Consider the following 27,840-nt stretch of genomic DNA (forward strand, 5'->3'; position numbering starts at 1 on the left):
TTGTGCCACAACTTGACTAGAAGAAGGGATCGGTTGGTAGGGCATATTCTGAGGCATCAAGGGATCAACGGTTTGGCAGTGGGGGGGGCAGCGTGGAGAGTAAAAATCGTAGAGGGAGACCAAGAGATGAATACACTAAACAGATTCAGAAATATGTAGGTTGCAGTAGGTACTGGGAGATGAAAAAGCTTGCACAGGATAGAGTAGCATGGAGAGCTGCATCAACCCAGTCTCTGGACTAAAGACCACAACAACATTTTACTTGGTGTAGTAAATCGCCGAAACTGGTAGCCACATTTGGCAGATGATTCCTGAAGTGATCGCTGTATCAAGCAGAAATCTACAAATACCAGTCTTTGAAAGCTGGCCCCTATTTTGACCGGAAATGAGATTGGAATCTTCCTACACGTCGGTGAGGGGGCCTGAAGATGGCACAATAAATCGCCGAAACTGCTAGCCAAATAAAATAACAGTTTGGAAATTAGACGTCTCAAAGGCGTGAGAGAGAGAGAGAGAGAGAGAGAGAGAGAGAGAGAGAGAGAGAGAGAGAGAGAGAGTATTGTGTCGTGGCAGAGAGGGGAACTTGGATAGTGGACTTGCCGCACAGAAAATGGAATTACGAAGGTTGAATGAAAAGTAATGCCTCCACCTTCGTTAATTGGGTTCGGATGGGAATATTTTAATAAATCAAACGGAGAAATAATCCTTAGAATGCGATCTTTAATTACCGATATTGACTTTCACACATAATCACCAGCCAATTCGACACAGTTTTGCCAGCGATGAACAAGTTTTCTGAAGCCGCCACGGAAGAAGTCGACACTCTGTTTCCGCAACCACAGTCCTCTCAACGTCTTCATCAGAAGCATAATCATGTCCCCGCAGATCGTCTTTCATTATCAGGAACGGATGGTAGTCAGACGCTGCTAAATCTGGACAGTATGGAGGATGCAGTAGGGTGGTGAGTCTGTGCGCTTTCATTTCGGGAGTCAGCATCCGGGATACCCACCGTGCACAGATCTTCCGATAGCGAAGCAAAGAAATAATGTGGCCCACACCTTCTTGTGAAATGCCGATTGTGCTTGCAATTTCTCTGTCAGTGATACGACGATCGTCCTGAATCAATCTGTCAACATTTTGCTTGCAAAACTCGGTGATTGCTGTCACAGGACGTCCAACTCTTTGTTTGTCATGCGGGTCAGATGCTCCTTCCTCAACATCTTTAAACATACTCGCCCAACGATGCACAGTACACACATCAACACAATCACCACATAAACTGCTTTCATTCGCTGATGAATCTCCATTCGGGTGACACCTTCTGCTAGCAAGAATTCATTGACTGCACGTTGCTTAAATCGCACTGACCGACCGTCTGTGCAGGGTTCCACACTTTACACTGTATCAACACAATCGCTCAATGCTAAGGCTTCCCGCCAACTGGAGCTGTAGAGAAGACGCTACAGAACAACCCAGTACCTTCCTCACACCAGTGCTGCCAACTGTTGAAGAATTACGAACGTGGAGACATTACTTTTCAGTCAACCGTCTTATATTTGAGATGCTCCCTTATGTGTAATTGAGGATACAGTATGATTTGATACGATTGTATAGAGAAAAAATTGGATTGAAAGAAAAGATAACTTGCATTTTTATTTTGCTACGTTAGTAATTAATGCAGCGAAAAGATTTCAGTGTGTCTAACAGTATCTACATGCTGGTATGCAGCAAGAATTTCCAGTCATGTTTTCAGTATTGTAATTAGTTCCACCCACCAAGATTAAGTTGAGGTAATTTCATTACGAATCTAAAACATTACATTTTATATGATTTAAGAAAGTGTCTTGAAAGTATTCAGTATAGTGTACGGCAATGCTGAGAAAGATAATATTGAGGAAGATAAAAAGTTCATGTTAATTGGAGTTTTTTCTGTGTTATTAAAAGGTCTCAAACTAATTGCTAAGTACTCTCTCATTAAAAAAAAAAGTCTTGCGTACCTCTGCGTCTGCATCTACATGTTGGTTGGTTGGTTGGTTGGTTCTGGGGAGGGGACCAAACAGCGAGGTCATCCGTCCTATCGGATTAGGGAAGAATGGGGAAGGAAGTTGGCCGTGCCGTTTCACAGGAACCATCCCGGCATTTACCTGAAGCGATTTAGGAAAACCACGGAAAATCTAAATCAGGATGGCCGGACGCTGGTTTGAACCGTCGTCCTCCCGAATGCGAGTCCAGTGTCCTAGCGACTGCGCCATCTCGGTCCGTGTCTCACAGTGAGATCCATGTATTAGCAGGGTGATTACTTTTGAAATGATACACAGTTTACTTACTTTTTATTCCATCTGTCTTGTTTTCAGTTGACTGCACCTTATGCACCCCTACATTCCTCCTTTACGAGGGATATGTGTGACCACTAACGCTGAGCGTAGCACTGAGGCCAGCATGTAAATCGTTCATCGTAAAAACAGTGCTATGAGCCATCTGAAGGATCATATATACAAGGTCTAAGAGAGGGGCTTTGGGAAACTGGAAGACACAAAACACCGGTATAATAGGAGCAAAAACACACACACACACACACACACACACACACACACACACACACACACACACACACACACTTCAGTGTCACGACTTGTTGCTGTATTCCCCTCTCCTGAAAATAATTGCGCCATCAAAAAGCAGGTAGTTGCTAATTATACCTAAATATTCGTAAACAGCCAACAAACGTGACAGAACTTTTCAGCTTAATAATGTTACCTGTATTTCCCTCTGCTGAAAATAATTAAGCTATCAAAAGCAGGAAGTTGCTAATTACACCTAAATAAACAGCCAACAAACGTGAAGTACTTTTCAGCTTAATACCGTTACGCGCCTGCAACATGGCATACTGACGTGTTGCGGGGTGTGCCCAAGGTATAAGCACAGACCAGCTGCTATTGGCACCTTTGGGCAAGTTTCGGAGCATGGTCGTCGAACGCGTGAACGTTGAGAATTTCCTCAACTATTCCAAATCCATCAGGCGCCTTACCTACCTTTCATTCGCAGTCTCCAGGTCAAAGCCATCCCGCATGTGCTGACAACCTCAATTGAAAGCAGTGAAGCTGTCATAGTACTGACTAACTATATAGTGACAATTATTGAACTATATGAAAAGAGAAACGTAAATTAGTTACGAACTACGGCGTGCACACACTTTATTCAACATATAAACGTCACTACAGGTATTCGGATTTTGGTTATGACCTGTTCGATATGCCTGCTATCATTGGAGAGATGGCGCAGACGAATTGCGAAATCCTACATGACCCGCTGAAGTGCCGGAACATCGATGCCGTCGATGACCTACTGAATGGGTGTTTTCAGCGCAGCAATGGTTTTCAGGTTACTGCTGTGCACCTTGTCTTCAATATAGACCAGCCGGCCGGTGTGGCCGTGCGGTTAAAGGCGCTTCAGTCTGGAACCGCGGGACCGCTACGGTCGCAGGTTCGAATCCTGCCTCGGGCATGGATGTGTGTGATGTCCTTAGGTTAGTTAGGTTTAAGTAGTTCTAAGTTCTAGGCGACTGATGACCTCAGAAGTTAAGTCGCATAGTGCTCAGAGCCATTTGAACCATTTACAATATAGACCCAGAAAAAGGAGTCGCACGTGTTCAGATGCGGAGAATATGGCGGCCAATCGGGGCCCATGCCAATGGCCTCTGGGCACCCCAGAGCCAGAATGCAGCTCCCAAAGTTTTCCTACACGAGATCAAACACGCTCCTGCTTCGATGGTATCGAGCTCCGTTTTAATGAACCACATCATGACGAAATCAGCGTCATTTAGGATAATGGGGATGAAATCATCTTCCAAGACCTGCAGGTACCGTTCGGCAGTGACCGTGGCATCGATGAATATCGCATCGATTATTCCGTGGCTGGACACTGCACACCACACAGTCAACCGTTGAGGGTGAAGAGACTTCTCGATCGCGAAATGCGGATTCTCAGGCTCCCAAATGCGCCAGCTTTGCTTATTGACGAACCCATCCAAATGAAAGTGGGCTTCGTCGCTAAACCAAACCATGCAGCGCATACTAATTCCCATTAAGCACCGCGGCCAACCATACAGTTTGAACGTCCTAACGCAAACCGTTCGGAAGTTACGACGATTTGAAAAGTTTTACCAGAAGTTGCAAATATAGCGCGTACTTCAATGCGAGATGCTTTTAATAATTTCCACAGCGAAATTCTGTCTCGAAATCTGGCAGAAAATCCAAAGAGATTCTGGTCATACATAAAGCTCACCAGTAGCAAGATGCAATCAATACCTTCACTGAACAATAACAACGGTGAAGTCACTGATGACAGTGTCACTAAAGCACAATTATTCAAATGGTTCAAATGGCTCTGAGCACCATGGAACTTAACTGCTGTTGTCATCAGTCCCCTAGAACTTAGAACTACTTAAACCTTACTAACCTAAGGACATCACACACATCCACGCCCGAGGCAGGATTCGAACCTGCGACCGTAGCGGCCGCGCGGTTCCAAACTGTAGCGCCTAGAACCGCTCGGCCAGTCTGGCCGGCAGGATTATTAAACACGCTTTTCCGAAACTCCTTCACCAAAGAAGACGAAGTAAATATTCCTGAATTCCAATCAAGAGCAACTGCCAAGATAAGAAACACAGAAGTAGATATCCTCGGAGTAACGAAGCAGCTTAAATCACTTAATAAAGGCAAAGCCTGCGGTCCAGATTGTATACCAGTCAGGTTCCTCTCAGAGTATGCTGATAAAATAGCTCCATATTTAGCAATTATATACAACCACTCGCTCACAAAAAGATCCGTACCTAAAGACTGGAAAATAGCTCAAGTCACACCAATACCCAGAAAGGGGAGTAAGAGTAATCCGCTGAATTACAGGCATATATCACTAACGTCGATTTGCAGTAGGGTTTTGGAACATATACTGTATTCGAACATTATGAAGTACCTCGAACAAGACGATTTATTGACACATAGTCAGCACGGATTCAGAAAATATCGTTCTTGTGAAATACAACAAGCTCTTTATAATCTCCGGCCGGTGTGGCCGAGCGGTTCTAGGCTCTTCAGTCTGATCTATATTAACGACATAGGAGACAATCTGAGTAGCCGTCTTAGCTTGTTTGCAGATGATGCTGTCATTTACCGTCTTTTTAAGTCATCAGATGATGAAAACAACTTTCAAAATGTTTTAGATAAGATATCTGTATGGTGCGAAATGTGGCAATTGACACTGAATAAGGAAAAGTGTGAAGTTATTCACATGAGTACTAAAAGAAATCAGCTAAATTTCGATTACGCGATAAGTCGCACAAATCTGAAGGCTGTAAATTCAACTAAATACTTAGGGATTACAATTGCAAATAACCTAAATTGCAACGATCACATAGATAATATTGTGGGTAGAGCAAACCAAAGACTGATTCATTGGAAGAACACTTAGAAGGTGCAACAGGTCTACCAAAGAGACTGCTTACACCACGCTTGTCCGCCATATTCTGGAGTATTGTTGTGCGGTGTGGGATCCGCATCAAGTGGGACTGACGGATGACATCGAAAAAGTACAAAGAAGAGCAGCTCGTTTTGTATTATCGCGAAATAGGGGAGATAGTGTCACAGACATGATACGGAAACTGGAGTGGCAATCATTAAAACAAAGGCGTTTTCCGTTGCGACGGGATCTTCTCATGAAATTTCAATCAACAGCTTTCTCCTCCGATTGCGAAAACATTCTGTTGGCACCCACCTACATAGGGAGAAATGATCATCACGATAAAATAAGAGAAATGAGGGCTCGCTCAGAAAAATTTAAGTGCTCGCCTTTCCCGCGTGCCGTTCGAGAGTGGAACGGTAGAGAGAGAGCTTGAAATATTACGAGCAGACAGATGGAGTTGCGATGGGTAGTCCGTGGTCTCCTGTGATCGCAAATTTGTTTATGGAAGACTACGAGGAACGTGCATTGGAGTCGGCGCCTTTGAAACCCGCCTGTTTCTTTAGATACGTTGACGATACCTTCGTTGTTTGGCCTCATGGTGGGGAGAATTTGAATGTCTTTCTAGAACATCTTAACTCGATCCACCCAAACATTCGTTTTAGGATGGAGGTGGAAGAGGATGGTTGCTTTCCCTTTCTTGACGTGTTGGTTAGGAGAAAGGATGATGGATCATTGGGACATGCAGTCTACAGGAAACGTACTCACACCGACCTGTACTTACAGGCTAATAGTTGTCACCATCCAGCTCAGCGTGAAGGGGTACTTCGTACCTCAGTACACAGGGCACATGTCGTTTCTGACGCTGAGACCTTGCCAACTGAGCTGTCCCATCTTGAAGTTACATTTCGTAAAAAGGGTTATAGTGATAGTGATAGACAGATTGAACGTGCGTTGCGCTATCGACCAACTGTACATCGGGTGATTGATGATAATTCTGAGTCAACACGTAAGTCTACTGCCTTTTTGCCTTACGTAGGAAACACGTCCAACAAGATCGGTCGTATTTTACGGAAGTACGATGTGAAATGTGTTTTCCGACCTCCATCTAAAATTAGACCACTTTTGAGTTCCGTTAAGGATGATCTTGGACTGCGTAAGGCGGGTGTATATCGTATTCCTTGTAGCTGCGCAATGGCATATGTTGGTCGAAGTATCAGGACCATGGAGGACCGATGTACTGAGCACAAACGGCACACACGATTACAGCAGCCAAATAGATCTGCTGTTGCCGAACATTGCTTGGATACTGGTGATTCCATGTTATATAATAACACCGAGATATTGGAATGCAAGTCCAGCTATTGGGACAGTATTGATTGGCGACTCCATGGAGTGTTCTGTGCACCACGACCAGATAATGGATATAATTGGAAGGAGACAGCATTGGTCGTATTTTTTTGTTTTATTATCCGCAAAATCGATTTTCGGTTACTTAGCGACCATCCTCAGTGCTGTAATATACAATTAAAATTGGTAGGCACTAGTCAGTTTATGTGATCGCTCTAAGCTTGTTGATACCAGTGCCTACCAATTTTAATTGTATATTACAGCACTGAGGATGATCACTAAGTGACCGAAAATCAATTTGCGGATAATAAAACAAAAAAATACGACCAATGCTGTCTCCTTCCAATTATATTGGGACAGTGTTATTAGGGAGGCAGTTGAGATTAAATTAGCGAGCAACCTCGTTAACAGGGATGGAGGTTTCTGTTTAAACTCTGTTTGGAATCCGGCTCTCTCCCTTGTCAAAAAACAGAGGATGGTTCATATGGTTCAAATGGCTCTGAGCACTATGGGACTTAACATCTGAGGTCATCAGTTCCCTAGAGCTTAGAACTACTTAAACCTAACTAACCTAAGGACATCACACGCATCCATGCCCGAGGCAGGATTTGAAACTGCGACCGTGGCGGTCACGCGGTTCCAGACTGAAGCACCTAGAACCGCACGGCCACACCGGCCGGCAAAAAAACAGAGGGGCAGAGTCAATGCTACCTCGTCTGCGAGTTCGTATCTCACTATCGATAGCTCTGACTTTGGTCATCTTTGGTGGCACAAGTGTTCAATGTGTGTGTCATCTTTCCTGCTTCAGTCCGAGAACCGAGGTTTTAAATTTGCATGTACGCCGCCTGTCCGTTGCAGTTTGCCTTCAAAATGGCGGGGTGTTGTGCCGCCGAAATATCGGCGGTCGCTGCAAGTGTAACCTGGCTGAATTCCCGGAAGTTATTTGAAAGCTTGAAGGTGGTTCACTGAACCCTCTGCCAGGCACTTTATTGTGAATAGCAGAGTAATCACGTAGATTTAGATTTCATTTCATATAGTTCAGTCATTGGGGACCCTGTATTTACAACTGATTCGCAGACCCATTCGTGTAAAACAAGTGCCGCTCGGACAATCGACGTCTCATCACGCTAGCAGTATCTGCTCACTGCCACCAAGTGAATACGACACTGCGGCGCGCTTCCCAATGTTCAATTTAGGCCCTTTCGGAGGTGTGTTGAATGTAAACGTGAGACAGGTGAGTGAGGGATGGAAGTATGCCGTCGCTGGCCGAACTTTGGGTATAGCTGCTGGGATCGGCATTTGGCGAACAGGCGCTGAAAGAGCAGGCCGCTGGGTTCCGTCCCCCTCCCTAACCACAGGGACTGCGACAGGTAGGCCGGCAGGTACATCGGCGGCAGGTACTGGGCAGACACCGGCCTGTCTCGTCTCCCCGGGAGAAGCCCCGCGTGGGGCAAAGCCGGCAGGAATGCGGCCACACAGCAGGCACGTCGCGCACCTGTCAGAGCGCCGTGCGCGAAAACACGTTCACGTGCGTGCGTGTCTAAGCATTGTTTTGTTTTAGGGTTGTAATGCCACTTCCGCGGACGAGAAATAAAAATCAAAAACTAGCTCCCAATACCCCAAAGATTTCCCCCCGACTCCCAAATTCCCAGAAAAGTGAATAAGCGAACGAAGTTCCAATTATCATTATTAATAGGAAACTGCAAAACGGTGGGAATTTAAGGAGATGGGACCTGGATTAACTGAAAGAACCAGAGGTTGTACAGAGTTTCAGGGAGAGCATAAGGGAACAATTGACAGGAAGGGGGAAAGAAATACAGTAGAAGAAGAATGGGTAGCTCTGAGGGATGAAATAGTGATGGCAACAGAGGATCAAATACGTAAAAAGACGATGTCTAGTAGAAACCCTTGGGTAACATAAGAAATATTGAATTTAATTCATGAAAGGAGAAAATATAAAAATGCAGTAAATGAAGCAGCCAAAAGGGAATACAAACGTCTCAAAAATGATAATGACGGGAAGTGCAAAATGGCTAAGCAGGGATGGCTAGAGGACAAATGTAAGGGTGTAGAGGCTTATCTCACTAGGGGTAAGATACATACTGCCTACAGGAAAATAAGAGAGACCTTTGGAGAAAGGAGAACCACTTGCATGAATATCAAGAGCTTTGATGGAAACCCAGTTCTAAGCAAAGAAGGGAAAGCAGAAAGGCAGAAGGAGTATATAGAGGGTCTATACAAGGGCGAAGTACTTGAGAACAATATTATGGAAATGGAAGAGGATGTAGATGAAGATGAAATGCGAGATATGATACTGCGTGAAGAGTTTGATAGGGCACTGAAAGACCTGAGTCGAAACAAGGCCCCCGGAGTAGACAGCATTCCATTACAACTACTGACGGCCTAGGGAGAGCCAGTCCTGACAAAACTCTACCATCTGGCGAGCAAGATGTATGAGACAGGCGAAATTCCCTCAGACTTCAAGAAGAATATAATAATTTCAATCCCAAAGATAGCAATTGTCGACAGATGTGAAAATTACCGAACTATCAGTTTAGTAAGTCACGGCTGCAAAATACTAACGCGAATTCTTTACAGACCGATGGAAAAATTGATAGAAGCCGACCTTGGGGAAGATCAGTTTGGATTCTGTAGAAATGTTGGCACACTGAGGCAATACTGACCCTACGACTTATCTTAGAAGAAAGATTAAGGAAAGGCAAACCTACATTTCTAGCATTTGTAGACTTTGAGAAAGCTTTTGACAATGTTGAGTGGAATACTGTCTTTCAGATTCTGAAGGTGGCAGGGGTAAAATACAGAGAGCGAAAGGCTATTTACAATTTGTGCAGAAACCAGACGGCAGTTGTAAGAGTCGATGGGCATGAAAGGGAAGCAGTGGTTGGGAAGGGAGTGAGACAGGGTTGTAGCCTCTCCCCGATGTTATTCAAACTGTATATTGAACAAGCAGTGAAGGAACCAAAAGAAAAATTCAGAGTAGGTATTAAAATCCATGGAGAAGAAATAAAAACTTTGAGGTTCGCCGATGACATTGTCTGTCAGAGACAGCAAAGGACTTGGAAGAGCAGTTGAACGGAATGGATAGTGTCTTGAAAGGAGGATATAAGATGAACATCATCAAAAGCAAAACGAGGATAATGGAATGTAGTCCAATTAAGTCGGGTGATGCTGAAGGAATTAGATTAGGAAATGAGACACTTAAAAGTAGTAAAGGAGTTTTGCTATTTGGGGAGCAAAATAACTGATGATGGTCGATGTAGAGAGGATATAAAATGTAGACTGGCAATGGCAAGGATGGCGTTTCTGAAGAAGGGAAATTTGTTAACATCCAGTATAGATTTAAGTGTCAGGAAAACGTTTCTGAAAATATTTGTACGGAGTGTAGCCATGTATGGAAGTGAAATGTGGACGATAAATAGTTTAGACAAGAAGAGAATAGAAGCTTTTGAAATGTGGTGCTACAGAAGAATGCTGAAGATTAGATGGTAGATCACATAACTAATGAGGAGGTATTAAATAGAATTGGGGGGAAGAGGAGTTTGTGGCACAACTTGACTAGAAGAAGGGATCGGTTGGTAGGACATGTTCTGAGGCATCAAGGGATCACCAATTTAGTATTGGAGGGCAGCGTGGAGGGTAAAAATCGTAGAGGGAGACCAAGCGATGAATACACTAAACAGATTCAAAAGGATGTAGATTGCAGTAGGTACTGGGAGATGAAGAAGCTTGCACAGGATAGAGTAGCATGGAGAGCTGCATCAAACCAGTCTCAGGACTGAAGATCACAACAACAACAACCACAACAACAACAACAACAACATCATTCGCAAAGTAGAACCAACGATCCCAAAGAATACTCCGTATAAGTACTCTTTGGGAATCGTGAGTAATGACTAAGTATAATTCAATGCATTGCCACTACGTTACGAGAGTTAGCCGAAGCAGGTCATATATTTGAATGCTCGTACATGTGGGCGCGCTTAGATTGTTTTTGAGATTGAATAATTGCGATCTATTATGACGCAGTAATACGATCTTCTGACTTCAAATATCACGGCATTAGAATTCGAACGGAGGACTTTTACCTACTGGAGTAAAGTGAACTTTTAACTAAATAATTGAACTAAACATTACTTAGACAGTGATTTAGGCAACGAACACTGATAGACAATTTTCATTCATAATAGCCAGTGGTTTATGGAACTACAGTGATAGGTCCGAGGCATATAATTTAAATACCCCCAACACCTGGGAAAGTTTTCTTCTCAAGGCTCGGTTAGGAAGTGACTGATACTGTGCAATAAAACACCCTCTCGTGCCAAGTCGTGCATTTGTGATTTAAAATTCTATCAAATTATTGACATGAAACTGCCGAGTAATAATTACGCGCAGCGGTAATATTTGACTGTAGCGCTCGGCGCTTGTGTAGAATCTTTGACTAAAATAACAAGCCCACTGTTACGATTTCTTAGATACTTGAAATTACGACCAGCTTGTAGGGAATTTGTTGTGGATGTGACTGTATTGGTTTTATCATTAATATTTCATCAGTTAAACATCGATTACGAACGATTAATTACGATTCTTGGAGGGGCAAATATCTCACGCACGTCGACATTTCGGCTCAGCACTGTTATTTTGTGTAACGTCGTCTTCGTAACTTGATAACGATGTCAACACTCTACCGACTGTCGCCGAGTTTTAGCCGAGGCCAAGTACAAATCAAAACAAATCATCAAGAAGAAGAGCCGTTATAGGGTGCAACAACAACTAGGGTCATGAGCACTTATGTCAGAACTGTAGAACACGAGTACAAAGAGAGGAGTTAAAAACGACTACAGGTTAATTTCAAACGATGGAAGAGGAAGCTAAAAACAGGAATGTGGAGAAACGGAGGTCGTGAACTAAAAAAGCGGCCTTCGCCATGCTGCTACGACGGATAAAAAGTAAAACGCGGTCGACAGCCCGCGCGTCGAACACTAAAACGACAGATAACTCAGACGGCAAACACAAACGAGAACGTTGTTGCTGTTGTGGTCTTCAGTCCTGAGACTGGTTTGATGCAGCTCTCCATGCTACTCTATCCTGTGCAAGCTTCTTCATCTCCCAGTACTTACTGCAACCTACATCCTTCTGTATCTGTTTAGAGCATTAATCTCTTGGTCTCCCTCGACGATTTTTACCCTCCACGCTGCCCTCCAGTACTAAATTGGTGATCCCTTGATGCCTCAGAACATGTCCTACCAACCGATCCCTTCTTCTAGTCAAGTTGTGCCACAAACTTCTCCCCAATCCTATTCAATACCTCCTCATTAGTTACGTGATCTATCCAGCTAATCTTCAGCACTCTTCTGTAGCACCACATTTCGAAAGCTTCTATTCTCTTCTCGTCTAAACTATTTATCGTCCACGTTTCACTTCCATACATGGCCACACTGCATACAAATACTTTCAGAAATGACTTTCTGACACTTAAATCTATATTCGATGTTTACAAATTTCTCTTCTTCAGAATCGCTTTCCTTGCCATTGCCAGTCTACATTTTATATCCTCTCTACTTCGACCATCATCAGTTATTTTGCTCCCCAAATAGCAAAACTCATTTACTACTTTAAGTGTCTCATTTCCTAATCTAATTCCCTCAGCATCACCCGAGTTAACTCGATTACACTCCATTATCCTCGGTTTGCTCTTGTTGATGTTCATCTTATATCCTCCTTTCACACTGTCCACTGGATGTGGAAAACCGCCTAAAAATCACATCAAAATCCGCCTCGGCACTCCTTGTTGATAATTCGCGAGGCAGAGTCTGTTCGGGGCTGGTTCGCCTTCCCGCGTCCCAGAAGTGTTCTCTGAACATCCCTTGGCTATCTGGGTGGGTCACTACCCAGTGCAACCCACTACCATCAAAATTTCAGCTTCATATTATTATTAACTGAAGACGTATATCAATAAAATCGCTAAAAATCTTTTTTTAAAATATTAAGTATTCAATGTGAAAAGTAGTGGGTGACACAGCCTTTTTGTTACCATATTCGTATTCATCACAGCAAAATGTAAAAAAGTAAGTGACTTTCAATGAAAAACTGTTATCTTGGGTCTCTCTTATTAACGAGCAAACAACTTCACCAACTTTGGACGAGTTTCCTTTGTCGATACGTCGTCCAAATCAATTTAAGCCGGTACAGTATTCCACAGTGCAGCCATTCGAACGAAACATACGCCAGTTGGATGCTTTAAGACAAACATATCTGTCACGCAATTAAAATGGACACCTGACGTGCGTTACTGCCCAGACTAACAAAATCAGTCTTCAGTGGTTGCGCTCAGCCGTGATATTTTCACCTCTGTCTCGAATTTGAAGTTGAGTAGTTTTTTTCTAATGTAGACTAATGTGTCGTCATCTTTGCTCCTGTCCATGCCTATATACCAGAAGAGCAATATTTATTGCAGAAATTTAAGTTTGGAGCAAAAAAAGTATCATGTCACATCCTTTGTTGTTCTTACCATCACTTACCCTGTTTCCATCTGCTTTCATTTCTTAATTTCCCCAGCTCCTTATGGCGTTTCTCAATTCTGCCTCCATACGTTAATACTTTCTGTACTTCTACGTTTTTCTTGAGCCTCCTACTGTCTAATCTTCTTCCTATAACGCACACTGTTTCCTCAACTAGTACTATCTTTCCTATAACTGCATTTCGTCATACCTCTCAACCTACCCTGGATCTCTTTTCTCTGTCTTTCCCACTTCCTTCCATACTCTCCCTCCTATACTTTTTGCTTTCACCTACTATATTTCTTACTTTTGCTATTCTCGTCATCATACTTTTCCTTCTTTGCTACCACCGTCCCTCCTTCCTTCCCTTCGATCTTCACAGATTTGTTCCATCCTCTTCTACCCTCCTATGTATCTTACTTTCAATCTTCGTCTTTCCATTCTTGCTACCACTCCATAACCTTCCTTCTCTGTGTATAGTGCTCACATCATTTTCTCACCACTTCCTCTATCTCTCTTCACTTTTCCCTGCTTCCTTTCATAACCCATCCCATTACTGTTTTTCTATCCTCGTCGTATCTTTGATACTATTGCACTTTTCTTCTGCCTACCTCTCCAACTATCTCCCGTCTACTTCTGCTCCTATCTTACTTCGTTCTGTCCTCTTCGTCCTCCTGTCTTTATACCCTTCCACCTTACCAGCTCACCCTGTTACTTTATTCGTAGCTCACACTTACCCTTACTTTGTATTCCTTCTATTCTTCTTTGCAGTACTCCCTTAAGAGGTCAATGTAAATTTTAAATGTCATTTTCTAGACTCCTCTGATTGGTTGGGTTGTTTTCGAGGTCCGTTAACGACGCCCAACCGCTTTGCAACGCAAAATAACCTAATCGACTGTTTAAACAAGTAATGCTAGTGGAGCCCGCCCGGTTGGCCGTGCGGTCTGACGCACAGCTTTCCGGGCGGGAAGGAGCGCCCGGTCCCCGGCACGAATCCGCCCGGCGGACTTATTTCGAGGTCCGGTGAGCCGGCCAGTCTGTGGACGGTTTGTAGGCGGTTTTCCATCTGCCTCGGCGAATGCGGGCTGGTTCCCCTTATTTCGCCTCAGTTACACTACGTCGGCGATTGCTGCGCAAACAAATTCTCCACGTACGCGTACACCACCATAACTCTACCACGCAAACATAGGGGCTACACTAGTCTGCTGTGAGACGTTCGCTGGGGGGGGGGGGGGGGGGGGGGTCCACCGGGAGCCGAACCGCACAAAACCCTGAGTTCGGTGTGGGGCGGCGGAGGTGTGAAGTAGACTGCGGTAGTCGTCGTGGGGTTGCGGACCACTGCGGCTGCGGCGGGGACGGAGCCTCTCCGTCGTTTCTAGGTCCCCGGTTAACGTACAATACAACGCTAGTGGTAGGCTAGGGTAGGGTAGACCCACCTGGTACTTGCGGATGCTGTCCAGCTGCTGACGGGTGGGCGTGGTGCCGGGCGCGGGCGACACGGCGGGGGCGGCGTCCTGGGCGGCGGGGGCGGCGGAGGAGGCGGCGGCCGCGGCTGCAGCGGCGAGCGGCGACCTGGCGGGCAGCTGCGGGGGCGGCGCGCGGTTGACGAGCCGGCCGTCCTGCTCGATGCGCAGGTGGTCGCGCGGGGGCGGCACCGGCTTGGGGGGCGACGCCGGCGTCGAGTAGCCGCCCGAGGCGCTGCCGTTGGGCGCGCCGCCCTGCCAGCAAACGTAGCCAGTGAAGCTCCCCCCTGCAGCACGTCTGACTCGTGTCTTTTGTAACAATTTACACTTGGAAATCGAACTGCGGCATTCAATTTGAGAGACCACACTCATCGTTTAGGTGGATATTTTACATGTGACAGCAACACACACACACACACACACACACACACCTCTCATATATACCAAGTTACCGTTATTAATGTGGATGAACTCAGCGACTGTGATATGACGCCTTTTATTTCAGGTTTACGGCTGGTGGCTAGCCAATATCAATGCACTATATCATAGTTCAACGCATGGCCTAGTACGTCAATCCCCTGTTCGGACTTCTATCACAGTTCATTGAAGACATCTGTAAAATAAATGTAGGCTTGGTGGAGAACACATCGGTTGGCTCGCTCTCTCGCTCGATGGACAGAGAGAGAGAGAGAGAGAGAGAGAGAGAGAGAGAGAGAGAGAGAGAGAGAGAGAGAGAGAGATTCCACGAAGATATGCAAATATTTTAATATGTTATTCTACAAGTAAAACTAAAGAAAAAAACTTCACGTAAACATAGGTCCGCATATGTTTACTTATTGTGTTATGGCTAATAAAAGATTTTTCCTGAAATTTAACAACTTCGCTAATATGAAACCATCGCAAAACTGTACGAGGTTAAAGTAATGCACGATTTCCATTTATGTTGTTGTTATTGGTCTGGTGAATCTAAGAAAACATGCCTCAGGCGTGTGTCTGCAGTAGTTTTCCAGAACATCCAAAGTAGCAAACATTATTATACAAGTAAATTTGTTTACTTTCCATTAAGAAATGACAAAATGGTTCAAATGTCTCTGAGCACAATGGGACTTAACATCTAAGGTCATCAGTCCCCTAGGACTTGGAACTACTTAAACATAACTAACCTAAGGACACCTCACACATCCATGGCCGATGCAGGATTCGAACCTGCGACCATAGCAGTCGCGCGGTTCCAGACTGTAGCGCCTAGAACCTCTCGGCCACTACGGCCGGCTCCATTAAGAATGTAGAAACGTTTATTTCATTGTTGGCAACTGTTAGTGAGTTGTTTCAGTCGCCTCCTAACATTGAAACGAGTTCGTTTTCTGTATCGTTCAGTGAAAGAACATATCAATAGTGTATTTAAGTGAAACCACATAGTAGCTGTTGTAGTTTGTTGATTATTTATGAAATAGGGATGCCTTTCAAATTTGCGACAGAGGAATAAGCCGATATGGTGTTTATTTATGGCAAATGTGATGGTAATGCTACGGCTGCAGATAACTATCGCGTACGTTATACAAGTAGCACAATTTTACAGAAATTTCTTCATTGCTTCTCTGGATGTTCTGGAAAACTACTGCAGATACACGTCTGGGACATGTTTTATTAGATTCACTAGAGCAATAACAACAAAATAACTGGAAATTGTTCTTTGCTTTAACCTGTTACAGTTTTCCGATGGCTTCATACTAGCGAAGTTGTTACATTTCAGGCAAAATCTTTTACTAGCCGTAACATTCTAACTAAACATTTGCGGGCCTATGTTTATATTAACTTTTTTCTTTAGCTTTACTTGTAGGATAACATATTAAAATATTTGCATATCTTCGTGAATCACCCTAATATATATATATATATATAAGGGTGATTCACGAAGATATGCAAATATATATACACTCCTGGAAATGGAAAAAAGAACACATTGACACCGGTGTGTTAGACCCACCATACTTGCTCCGGACACTGCGAGAGGGCTGTACAAGCAATGATCACACGCACGGCACAGCGGACACACCAGGAACCGCGGTGTTGGCCGTCGAATGGCGCTAGCTGCGCAGCATTTGTGCACCGCCGCCGTCAGTGTCAGCCAGTTTGCCGTGGCATACGGAGCTCCATCGCAGTCTTTAACACTGGTAGCATGCCGCGACAGCGTGGACGTGAACCGTATGTGCAGTTGACGGACTTTGAGCGAGGGCGTATAGTGGGCATGCGGGAGGCCGGGTGGACGTACCGCCGAATTGCTCAACACGTGGGGCGTGAGGTCTCCACAGTACATCGATGTTGTCGCCAGTGGTCGGCGGAAGGTGCACGTGCCCGTCGACCTGGGACCGGACCGCAGCGACGCACGGATGCACGCCAAGACCGTAGGATCCTACGCAGTGCCGTAGGGGACCGCACCGCCACTTCCCAGCAAATTAGGGACACTGTTGCTCCTGGGGTATCGGCGAGGACCATTCGCAACCGTCTCCATGAAGCTGGGCTACGGTCCCGCACACCGTTAGGCCGTCTTCCGCTCACGCCCCAACATCGTGCAGCCCGCCTCCAGTGGTGTCGCGACAGGCGTGAATGGAGGAACGAATGGAGACGTGTCGTCTTCAGCGATGAGAGTCGCTTCTGCCTTGGTGCCAATGATGGTCGTATGCGTGTTTGGCGCCGTGCAGCTGAGCGCCACAATCAGGACTGCATACGACCGAGGCACACAGGGCCAACACCCGGCATCATGGTGTGGGGAGCGATCTCCTACACTGGCCGTACACCACTGGTGATCGTCGAGGGGACACTGAATAGTACACGGTACATCCAAACCGTCATCAAACCCATCGTTCTACCATTCCTAGACCGGCCAGGGAACTTGCTGTTCCAACAGGACAATGCACGTCCGCATGTATCCCGTGCCAACCAACGTGCTCTAGAAGGTGTAAGTCAACTACCCTGGCCAGCAAGATCTCCGGATCTGTCCCCCATTGAGCATGTTTGGGACTGGATGAAGCGTCGTCTCACGCGGTCTGCACGTCCAGCACGAACGCTGGTCCAACTGAGGCGCCAGGTGGAAATGGCATGGCAAGCCGTTCCACAGGACTACATCCAGCATCTCTACGATCGTCTCCATGGGAGAATAGCAGCCTGCATTGCTGCGAAAGGTGGATATACACTGTACTAGTGCCGACATTGTGCATGCTCTGTTGCCTGTGTCTATGTGCCTGTGGTTCTGTCAGTGTGATCATGTGATGTATCTGACCCCAGGAATGTGTCAATAAAGTTTCCCCTTCCTGGGACAATGAATTCACGGTGTTCTTATTTCAATTTCCAGGAGTGTATATATATATATATATATATATGACACTGCAGCAGTCCGGAGGCGGGCTGCTACATCTGTTACCGGTAGGTTTGAATAATATGCAAGTATTACGGAGATGACTCGGGAGCTCAAGTGGGAATCCCAGGAGGGAAAGACGACGCTTTTCTCGACGTACAATTTGAAAAAAAATAGAAAATCATTATTTGAAACTGACTGCAGAATGATTCTACTGCCACCAACGCAGATTTCACGTAAGGACCACGACGGTAAGATAGAATAAGAGGACTTACGGTTCGTACGGGGGCATGTAACTAGTCGTTTTCTCCTCGCTCCATTTCCGAGTGGAACAGGAGATAAAATGCCTAGTAGTGGTACGGCACATCCTCTCCAGTGCAATGTACGGCGGCTTGCGGAGTATCTATGCAGATGTCGATCCTGGAAAGAATGTCCCATGAAAAATCACAGTGGGACTGACTGGAAACTTCGGAGCAACGGAAAAGTCTGCCAGAATGTGGAGAGGTACTCTGAGACCACGAGGGAAAGCAGACCGATATTTCTTCGACACCTGTACAGAACGAACAAAAAACAGACCAACCAAACGTAACACCTGATTACCTCTGGAACAAGGAGACCACTACGACGTACATTGAAGGAGGTCGGAAAGACTTTGAGAAGTCCAACACCACGGAAACTCAACGTTAGAACTGGACGTGATTCGAAATACCGGGTGGCTAGAATTAAACTTTCCGTTTTTAAGACCTTGTAACACGGAATTTATTACCGTACGAGTAGTAAACTTGGTGGCATTAATTTCCAGAGTATGGGGTGCATGATTTCCATGCTTCTACAGCGCAACCGTCTGGTTCCAACTATGGCCACCAGGTGCCGTGACCAGTCATCGAGGTTCATATTCTCACACATCTGACCAGTCGCAGTGCACTTCTTGACGTGTCAACATGACTTGGACGGCATTAATGGTGAAGCTCTGTTATCAAAACAACAGTAGTGCTGCAGCTGCACTTCGAGAATATCGCCAGCTGCAAGGATTACGGAAGGGTCTTCTTTCTCCGCCTGATGTGCCGAGCATGATGAAGTAGATCGAATCAACTGGAGAACTGGGCGTCGCTCCAGGAAGAGGCCAACAACCGGTTGCACCACAGGTGGTTGAGGAAATCGCTGTTGCTATGGCAGACAACGCTGCGCGCAATTCCCGATCGTCAGGCAGTGCGCGTGCTGTGTCACGACACTTGAACGTCCCGTGGCCCACTGTACGGAAGGTCCTTCGAACCATTGTCAAATGATATTCGTACAAGACCCATTTCCTTCAGCAGCTTGCACCACAGAACAGACAACGACGTGTTGACTTCACTCTCCACTTTCTCACTGGCCCTGGACCATCCTAATGACAGACGAAGCCCAATTTATTTGACGGGTCAGTTGAACACACACAACTGTCACTATGCATGAAGTCCCTCTGTATGGTGAACGTGTCACCGTATGGTATGGCTTGACAGCTACGATCATCATTGGCCCATTCATTTTTGAACAGGTCGCCGCTCAAGGATCAAAGACTGGCCAGTGTTACTGCGATATGCTTCGCCAGTATTTCATACCCGCCCCACAGGAGAGAGACGTAATATACTGAACAGTTTTCATGCAAGATGAGTCCCCACCGCACATCGCTCGTGAAGTTCATCCACTTCTCCGAAACACATTTGGAAACGATAGAAACATCAGCCAATAGTTTTACAAATTCTTGGCCGGCAGATCACCTGACCTCAGTCCCTGTGATTTCTAGTTGTGGGGCTACCTGAAGGACAGGGTTTACCAGGGGAACATCCACACATGTGCTGTTCTGAAGCGCAGCATATCAAGAGGGGTAGCCAGCATACCTATGGGCATGCTTCGTAATGCTGTGCAGAAAGCGGTCCTGCGCTTTCACACTCTTCTGGACAGTTGTGGGCGCCATATTGAGCCCTTTCTGTAGCAGTAAGTGTACCGGAATGTAATGGTATGATGTACCGTGGGAGCACATTAAAAGTATTTCAGCGGAACTGATTCTACATTATTTCTCTTCCTCATGTCGTTGACATTAATGCTGCCAAGTTTGGTTCTCGTACGGTAATTAGTTTCCATGTTATAACGTGTTAAACAGGGAAGTTTATGCAGTCTGACAATTTAGACCTGGAAATATTTAATGGTGCCTTACACCAAGCATGCTACAGATATTGAACTATGCACATCCACAAGTGCTGCTTGAACTGTAAGTTATATCAACAGTAGTTTCTGCCATTTTGATAAATAATGCAGACATTTTAGACGTGAAATGACTTAATTTTCGGTGGTCGATTGTACCCTGCACCTAGTGAGGTGCATAAATCGAACTATGCTCTCTGTCAAATACAGCTTAACCTGTAAATTGACGAAGTACTCGTATTTTTTCGCGTGGAAATGATATACGTCATTATCTTGGTGTTCTCTGATAAACAGTTTCGTTTCAATGGCCGGTAAAATAGTGGGATGTGGTTCACTCTTTGATTTTAATGGCTAGTAAAATACTGGGTTGTGATGACTCAGCATCTTACCCTGTATGACCTTGAGCTTACAGCCCGAGGTCAAACTGTGTTAGAATTGCCACATCGTTCCCACTTCTTTCTCACCAGGCGGGTGAGCGCTGCAGCAAAGACACACAGAGATGTATGTCAACTCAAAAACCGACGATAGATAAATGATAAAAAACGGTGAAAAATGAAACGTGAATAAAAAAGTAAGTGACAATGTACCTGGTGATAAAAAATAGTGTGAATGACATATTATATCACCAAAGTTATTGTTGAGCATTTATCTATTTTAAAATGCGTACAGAAACGAAACGTAAGCAGAGTTTTCATTTTTACTGCAAATTGACGGGGCAACAAAAGGAACAGCGACTGACTGAAGGAATATTGGAAGCAGAGGAAACTGAGGACAATGAAGACAAAGTGTAGCTGTTGAGTGATTATGAGTGGTCTATTATATGAATATCAAGAGCTCAGAAGGAAACCCAGTTCTAAGCAAAGAAGGGAAAGCAGAAAGGTGAACGGAGTATATAGAGGGTCCATACAAGGGCGATGTACTTGAGGACAATATTATGGAAAAGGAAGAGAATGTAGGTGGAGATGAAAAGGGAGATACGATACTGCGTGAAGAGTTTGACAGGGCACTGAAAGACCTAAGTCGAAACAAGGCCCCGAGAGTACACAATATTCCATTAGAACTACTGACGGGCTTGGGAGAGCCAGTCCTGACAAAACTCAACCATCTGGTGAGCAAAATGTATGAGACAGGCGAAATACCCTCAGACTTCAAGAAGAATATAATACTTCCAACCCCAAAGAAAGCAATTGTCGACAGATGTGAAAATTACCGAACTATCAGTTTAATAAGTCATGAATGCAAAATAGTAACGCGAATTCTTTACAGACGAATGAAAAAACTGGTAAAAGCCGACCTCGGGGAAGATTAGTTTGGATTCCGTAGAAATATTGGAACCCGTGAGGCAATACTGACTCTACGACTCATCTTAGAAGCTAGATTAAGGAAAGGCAAACCTAAGTTTCTAGCATTTGTAGACTTAGAGAAATCTTTTGACAATGTTGACTGGAATACTCTCTTTCAAATTCTGAAGGTGGCAGGGGTAAAATACAGGGAGCGAAAGACTATTTACAATTTGTACAGAAAGCAGATGGCAGTTATAAGAGTCGAGGGACATGAAAGAGAAGCAGTGGATGGGAAGGGAGTGAGAGAGGGTTGTAGCCTCTGCCATATGCTATTCAATCTGTATATTCAGCAAGCAGAAAAGGAAACAAAAGAAAAGTTCGGAGTGGTTTTAAAATCCATGGAGAAGAAATAAAAACTTTTTAGGTTCGCCGATGACATCGTAGTTCTGTCAGAGACAGCAAAGGACTTGGAAGAGCAGTTGAACGGAATGGACAGTGTCTTGAAAGGAGGGTATAAGATGAACATCAACAAAAGCAAAATGAGGATAATGGAATGTAGTCGAATTAAGTCGGGTGATGCTGAGGGAATTAGATTAGGAAATGAGACACTTAAAGTAGTAAAGGAGTTTTGCTATTTGGGGAGCAAAATAACTGATGATGGTCGAAGTAGAGAGGATATAAAATGTAGATTGGCAATGGCAAGGAAATCGTTTCTGAAGAAGAGAAATTTGTTAACATCGAGTATTGATTTAAGTATCAGGAAGTCGTTTCTGAAAGTATTTGTATGGAGTGTAGCCATGTATGGAAGTGAAACATGGACGATAAATAGTTTGGACAAGAAGAGAATAGAAGCTTTCGAAATGTGGTGCTACAGAAGAATGCTGAAGATTAGATGGGTAGATCAGATAACTAATGAGGAGGTATTGAATAGAATTGGGGAGAAGAGAAATTTGTGGCACAAACTAGAAGAAGGGATCGGTTGGTAGGACATGTTCTGGGGCATCAAGGGATCACCAATTTAGTATTGGAGGGCAGCGTGGAGGGTAAAAATCGTAGAGGGAGACCAAGAGATGAATACACTAAACAGCCTCAGAAGGATGTAGGTTGCATTAGGTACTGGGAGATAAAGAAGCTTGCACAGGATAGAGTAGCATGGGGAGCTGCATTAAACCAGTCTCAGGACTGAAGACAACAACAACAACAATGCGACGATAGATAAGGAAGCGTTGTACACGCTATGCATGTCGAAGTACGGACGAGTAGGCGGATACGTCGGAACTGTCAAACTGTGCAGAGCAGCGGCGGGGAGGGGTGGTGCGATCAGCGTGGGGCCACCGTCCCGGGAGGTCGCCGGTCGAACCCGAGTGGGGCGGAGGCGCGGTGCCGTTAGGCTGCCCTGCGGCCGCGGCAGGCGGCAACAGGAAGGAAGCTCTCCATCACGTCGGTGGCCTCGCGCTACGCGTCCCACCAGCAGGTGGAGGAGCAGCCGCCTCCTGCTGCTGCAGCGTTGAGGGTCGTCGCCCGCCGGAAGAGAGGTCCACGCGCTCTGGCAGGCCACAGCGAGGGGTGGATGTGGCGGCGGGCGGCCGCTCTCCACCTGACACGGTGTGCAGGGATAAACGGGAGAGGCGACCCGCTGTATGTCCCTCCATCTCGCCTCTACGGAATCCACGTAACTCCACAACACTGCCACTTTCTGTACGTCCTGAACGACCACATCTACTTTGATTGTCGTAGATACAGATAATAATTAATGCTATTTTGTCTAAAACTGACATGGTGAGACTGTGGCTGTGTACAATTATTGTAAGTTAATTCTTACAAAGAAGAAAACAGCAACCAGCCACTATTAATACCGCTATTTATTTAGGTAAATAGCGCCGTTACCGGTTACGAACTGGCAAGTTCATCATCCGACGGCTGTTCACATGATTTTCAAGATACACTTTACATTATCGTCCGTTTTCGATTTTTATTATTCCACTGTGGTGTGTTGTTGCCCTACGGTAGAAAAATAGAAGCGCCCTATGTGAAAATAACTAACCTCCAAACGATGAAATACAGCGTAAATAAATATGTGAGGTTAAGTTGGTTTGGGGAAGGAGACCAGACAGCGTGGTCATCGGTCTCATCGGATTAGGGAAGGATGGGGAAGGAAGTCGGCCGTGCCCTTTCAGAGGAACCATCCCGGCATTTGCCTGGGGTGATTTAGGGAAATCACGGAAAACCTATATCAGGATGGCCGGACGCGGGATTGAACCGTCGTCCTTCCGAATGCGAGTCCAGTGTCTAACCACTGCGCCACCTCGCTCGGTATGTGAGGTTAAGTGGTTATGGTACTTACGTTGAAAAATCCGCGCGATTTTGTTGCGAAGTTGCAGGATTGTATTTTTCGCGTATTCCTAAATATATCCAGCAAGTTACGTAAGTGCATTATCCTGCTGAAATGTAGAGTTTCGCAGGGATCGAATGAAGGGTAGAGCCACGGGTCGTAACACATCTGAAATGTAATGTCCACTGTTCAAAGTGCCGTCAATGCGAACAAGAGGTGACCGAGACGTGTAACCAGTGGCACCCCATACCATCACGCCGGGTGAAACGCCAGTATGGCGATGACGAATACACGCTTCTAATGTGCGTTCACCGCGATGTCGCCAAAAACGGATGCAACCATCGTGATGCTGTAAAAAGAACCTGGATTCATCCGAAAACAAATGACGTTTTGCCATTCGTGCACCCGGGTTCGTCGTCGAGTACACCATCGCAGGCGCTCCTGTCTGTGATGCAGCGTCAAGGGTAACCGCAGCCACGGTCTCCGAGCTGATAGTCCGTGCTGCTGAAACGTCATCGAACTGTTCGTGCAGATGGTTGTTGTGTTGCAAACGTCCCGATCTGTTGACTCAGGGATCGAGACGTGGCTGCACGATCCGTTACAGCAGTGCGGATAAGATGCCTGTCATCTCGACTGCTAGTGATACGAGGCCGTTGGGATCCAACACAGCGTTCCGTATTACCTTCAGACCCACCGTTCCATATTCTGCTAACAGTCATTGGATCTCGACCAACGCGAGCAGCAATGTCGCGATACGATAAACCGCAATCGCGATAGGCTACAATCCGACCTTTATCAAAGTCGGAAACGTGATGGTACGCATTTCTCATCCTTACACGAGGCATCCCAACAACGTTTCACCACGCATCGCCGGTCAACTGCTGTTTGTGTATGAGAAATCAGTTGGAAACTTTCCTCATGCCAGCACGTTGTAGGTGTCGCCACCGGCGCCAACCTTGTATGAATGCTCTGAAAAGATAATCATTTGCATATCACAGCATCTTCTTCCTGTCGGTTAAATTTCGCGTCTGTAGCACGTCATCTTTGTGGTGTAGGAATTTTAATGGCCAGTCCTGTGTTTAACAGAGAACAACAGCGGTCCTGGACCATTCTGGACGATAACCTTGTCTGTTATTTAACAAGTCTTCGAGCCTCTCACACACCTGTGAACTTATTCCTTAAATCCTCGTACCTTCGTTAAAAGTGGCTGCAATGGGAGGCTGTGGCAAATGCTTTCCGGAAATCTAGAGATATGGAATCTACCTGTTGCCCTTCGTCTATTGCTCGCAGTGTATCATGTGAGAAAAGGGCAAGCTGAGTTTCGCACGTGCCATGCTTTCTAAAAAAACATGCTGATTCCTGGACATAAGCTTCTCAGTGTCAAGAAGATTTACTACGTAGTAGCGTTGTTCTGTCTGGCTACTCATAACGAGGGAGGCTGGCATGAAAGCCGTGCGTGGCGTTGTTTACACAGCAGCCGACTCCGGTCGCATTGCTTTCCGATTTTAGTGCATTTCTCGGAATATTTTGTGAACTGTTTCAACGTCAGTACTAACGAGCGCTAACTGTCTTCCCACGAATTATTGACTGCAATTGTCAAAAGTATAAGGTTGCATGAAAAAAACATACTTGTTTAAATATCTCATTGATACTGGCGTCCAGAGCGTTATCTCTAAAAAAGATTACGTGACTGACTCTCATCGTACTATGAACTGTGGAAAACCTTGTTTCGATATCTAGAACCGTTCGTGAAACAAAGGCGGTGTTACGTGACTCAATCTGTATAGCCCAGTAAGATTAAGGGGTATTCGAAAGTAAGATCCGATGGGTCGGGAAATCTAAACCACTGTGAAAATAAAAAAGTTTTATTTCGAACAGTTACCTACTCTCTTCAGCTACTTCTCTACATAGTCGCCGCTCCAACTTAGATACTTGCCTTGGCGTTCTACCAACTTTCTATCACCGTCGTCATAGAAGGCAACCGCCTGTGCCTCCCGCCAATTGTCTACGCTGGTCTACAGTTCATCGTCTGTGCCAAAATAGCTAGCGGCTCACGTGAGAAGAGATGAAATTCAGGGAGAGTCAATTACAGGGTCTGCTGTGGGTGATCAAACGCTTCGGAGCATCTTCACTGCCCGTGCAGAATGCGGCCGAGAATTGTCGTGAAGAAGCAAACGCGTGGCAGTTACGTTATGTGGGCTGCATGACATCCGGCGAGTTCTCTCACCACGCCCTCATACTTGGAGGGGGCTTCGCATTCTAGTCATCTTTACGCGCTCACTGTGCGCTCAGAACTGAAAGGACTGGCGTGATGTGATCGACGGGCACACTGCAGGCACTTCCCAGCACGTGTGTGCAAAGAAGGGCTCAAATGGCTCTGAGCACTATGGGACAACTTCTGAGGTCATCAGTCCCCTAAAACTTAGAACTACTTAAACCGAACTAACCTAAGGACATCACACACACCCATGCCCGACGCAGGATTCGAACCTGCGACCGTAGCGGTCGCGCGGTTGCAGACTGAAGCGCCTAGAACGGCTCGGCTACCCCGGCCGGCACGTGTGTGCAAAGTTTCATCAGATTGTCACTATGCTTTTCCATTTCGCACCTGATCGGACCTTAGTTTCCGAACAGCCCTCTTACTTTGGACGTCCCTTAAGCCGTCGGCACACGGACCGTGCTGTCGAACGTTAACGTTGAGCGTGCCAAGTTTAACGTGCTGCTGAACGCTCAGGAACGATGCGACTTGTGCACACAGTACGTGCGACCCAACGTGGTATACGCGATCGCAGCGCACTCCAGCGGCAGTTGAGGAATGTTTCTAGTTCGTAAATGACACTGTTTACTCAACGGGCACGCGTAAAATTCCTACGTTAGCTCTATTAAAACGCATATTTCCTCCATCGTCCACGAAAAGGAAAGTACCGTGTCCAATCAATAAGGACAAAGGCTTACAAAAGTTCCATTACAAACAGTGCGGTACAAATTTGGAATACTTCTCCGCATAAGATAAACATGATTTCATCATTCTCACATTTTAGTAAAACCTCAAGATCAGTCTTACTTGATCACTGTTCCTACTCAGTAGCAGAATCTTTGCAACATGTGAATTACGAAGCGAAAAAGAAAAAGGAGCAAACTATCTTTATACAAGTAGCGCAAGCTGTCCTGTAGATTAAGCCAATCGGACAAAGTCACCCCTCAAAAAAAAGTTGAACTTATATTTACACAACATCAAATATTATAGTATATATTTATATTAAACTAATAATAAAATATCAGAAGCTAATAAAAACGCCAAAGTTAGGGTAAAAAATTTGGAAATATCAAGACGGGAACCACCGCCCAACTACTAACGCAATACTGGGCAGTAACGCTACTTATTACGCTTTTTTTCCTTTATTAAAACAATCATATATGTACATACGCTAAATCAACCCCACATGATTTGCGTACGTTCATATTATGTTACCCCTTGCTGAAAACCGTAATCGTAGATATGTTACTAATTGAAATTTAATTATAACAAATTGTACCAAGAACAACGCGTTTTGGGTGGATCTTCAGTGTGTCGCTGCCTTCAAATAGCCTACTCTCATAATATGCAAGTTACAATAATTTTTTTGCCACGAATATGTTTCTCATTATTTTATTGGATCGAATCACACAACTAACAACGGGTTTTCCAGTGATTCTCAATTTCCTGGTGCTCAGAAACGGCATATATACATATAGGCTTGAATTGAATGCCAATACATCGCCTAACTGTACTGAAGGGAAACGGCGTGCTTGTGACGTAGGTGGCGTTGTGCCATCTCATTGGTCAACGCTCAGAATATCTGACATGCCAGATATTGCTCTGCACGTTCGGAAAGACTCCCGAACGTGCTATGCCACGCTA

The 27,840-nt window shown here is 45.3% G+C and overlaps 1 protein-coding gene across 1 annotated transcript in view; it reads right to left on the reverse strand.

Moving 5' to 3' along the window:
* The window catches only part of LOC124550612 (protein PALS1-like), a 570,361-nt gene that overhangs the window by 162,038 nt on the left and 380,483 nt on the right, over window positions 1–27,840 (reverse strand). Inside the window, exon 4 of the mRNA XM_047125331.1 lies at window positions 14,762–15,043. Coding sequence (XP_046981287.1) covers window positions 14,762–15,043 — 282 coding nt within the window. The remainder of the gene's footprint in view (window positions 1–14,761; window positions 15,044–27,840) is intronic.

Source organism: Schistocerca americana, chromosome 9, assembly GCF_021461395.2.
Source record: "Schistocerca americana isolate TAMUIC-IGC-003095 chromosome 9, iqSchAmer2.1, whole genome shotgun sequence".
NCBI lineage: Eukaryota > Metazoa > Arthropoda > Insecta > Orthoptera > Acrididae > Schistocerca > Schistocerca americana.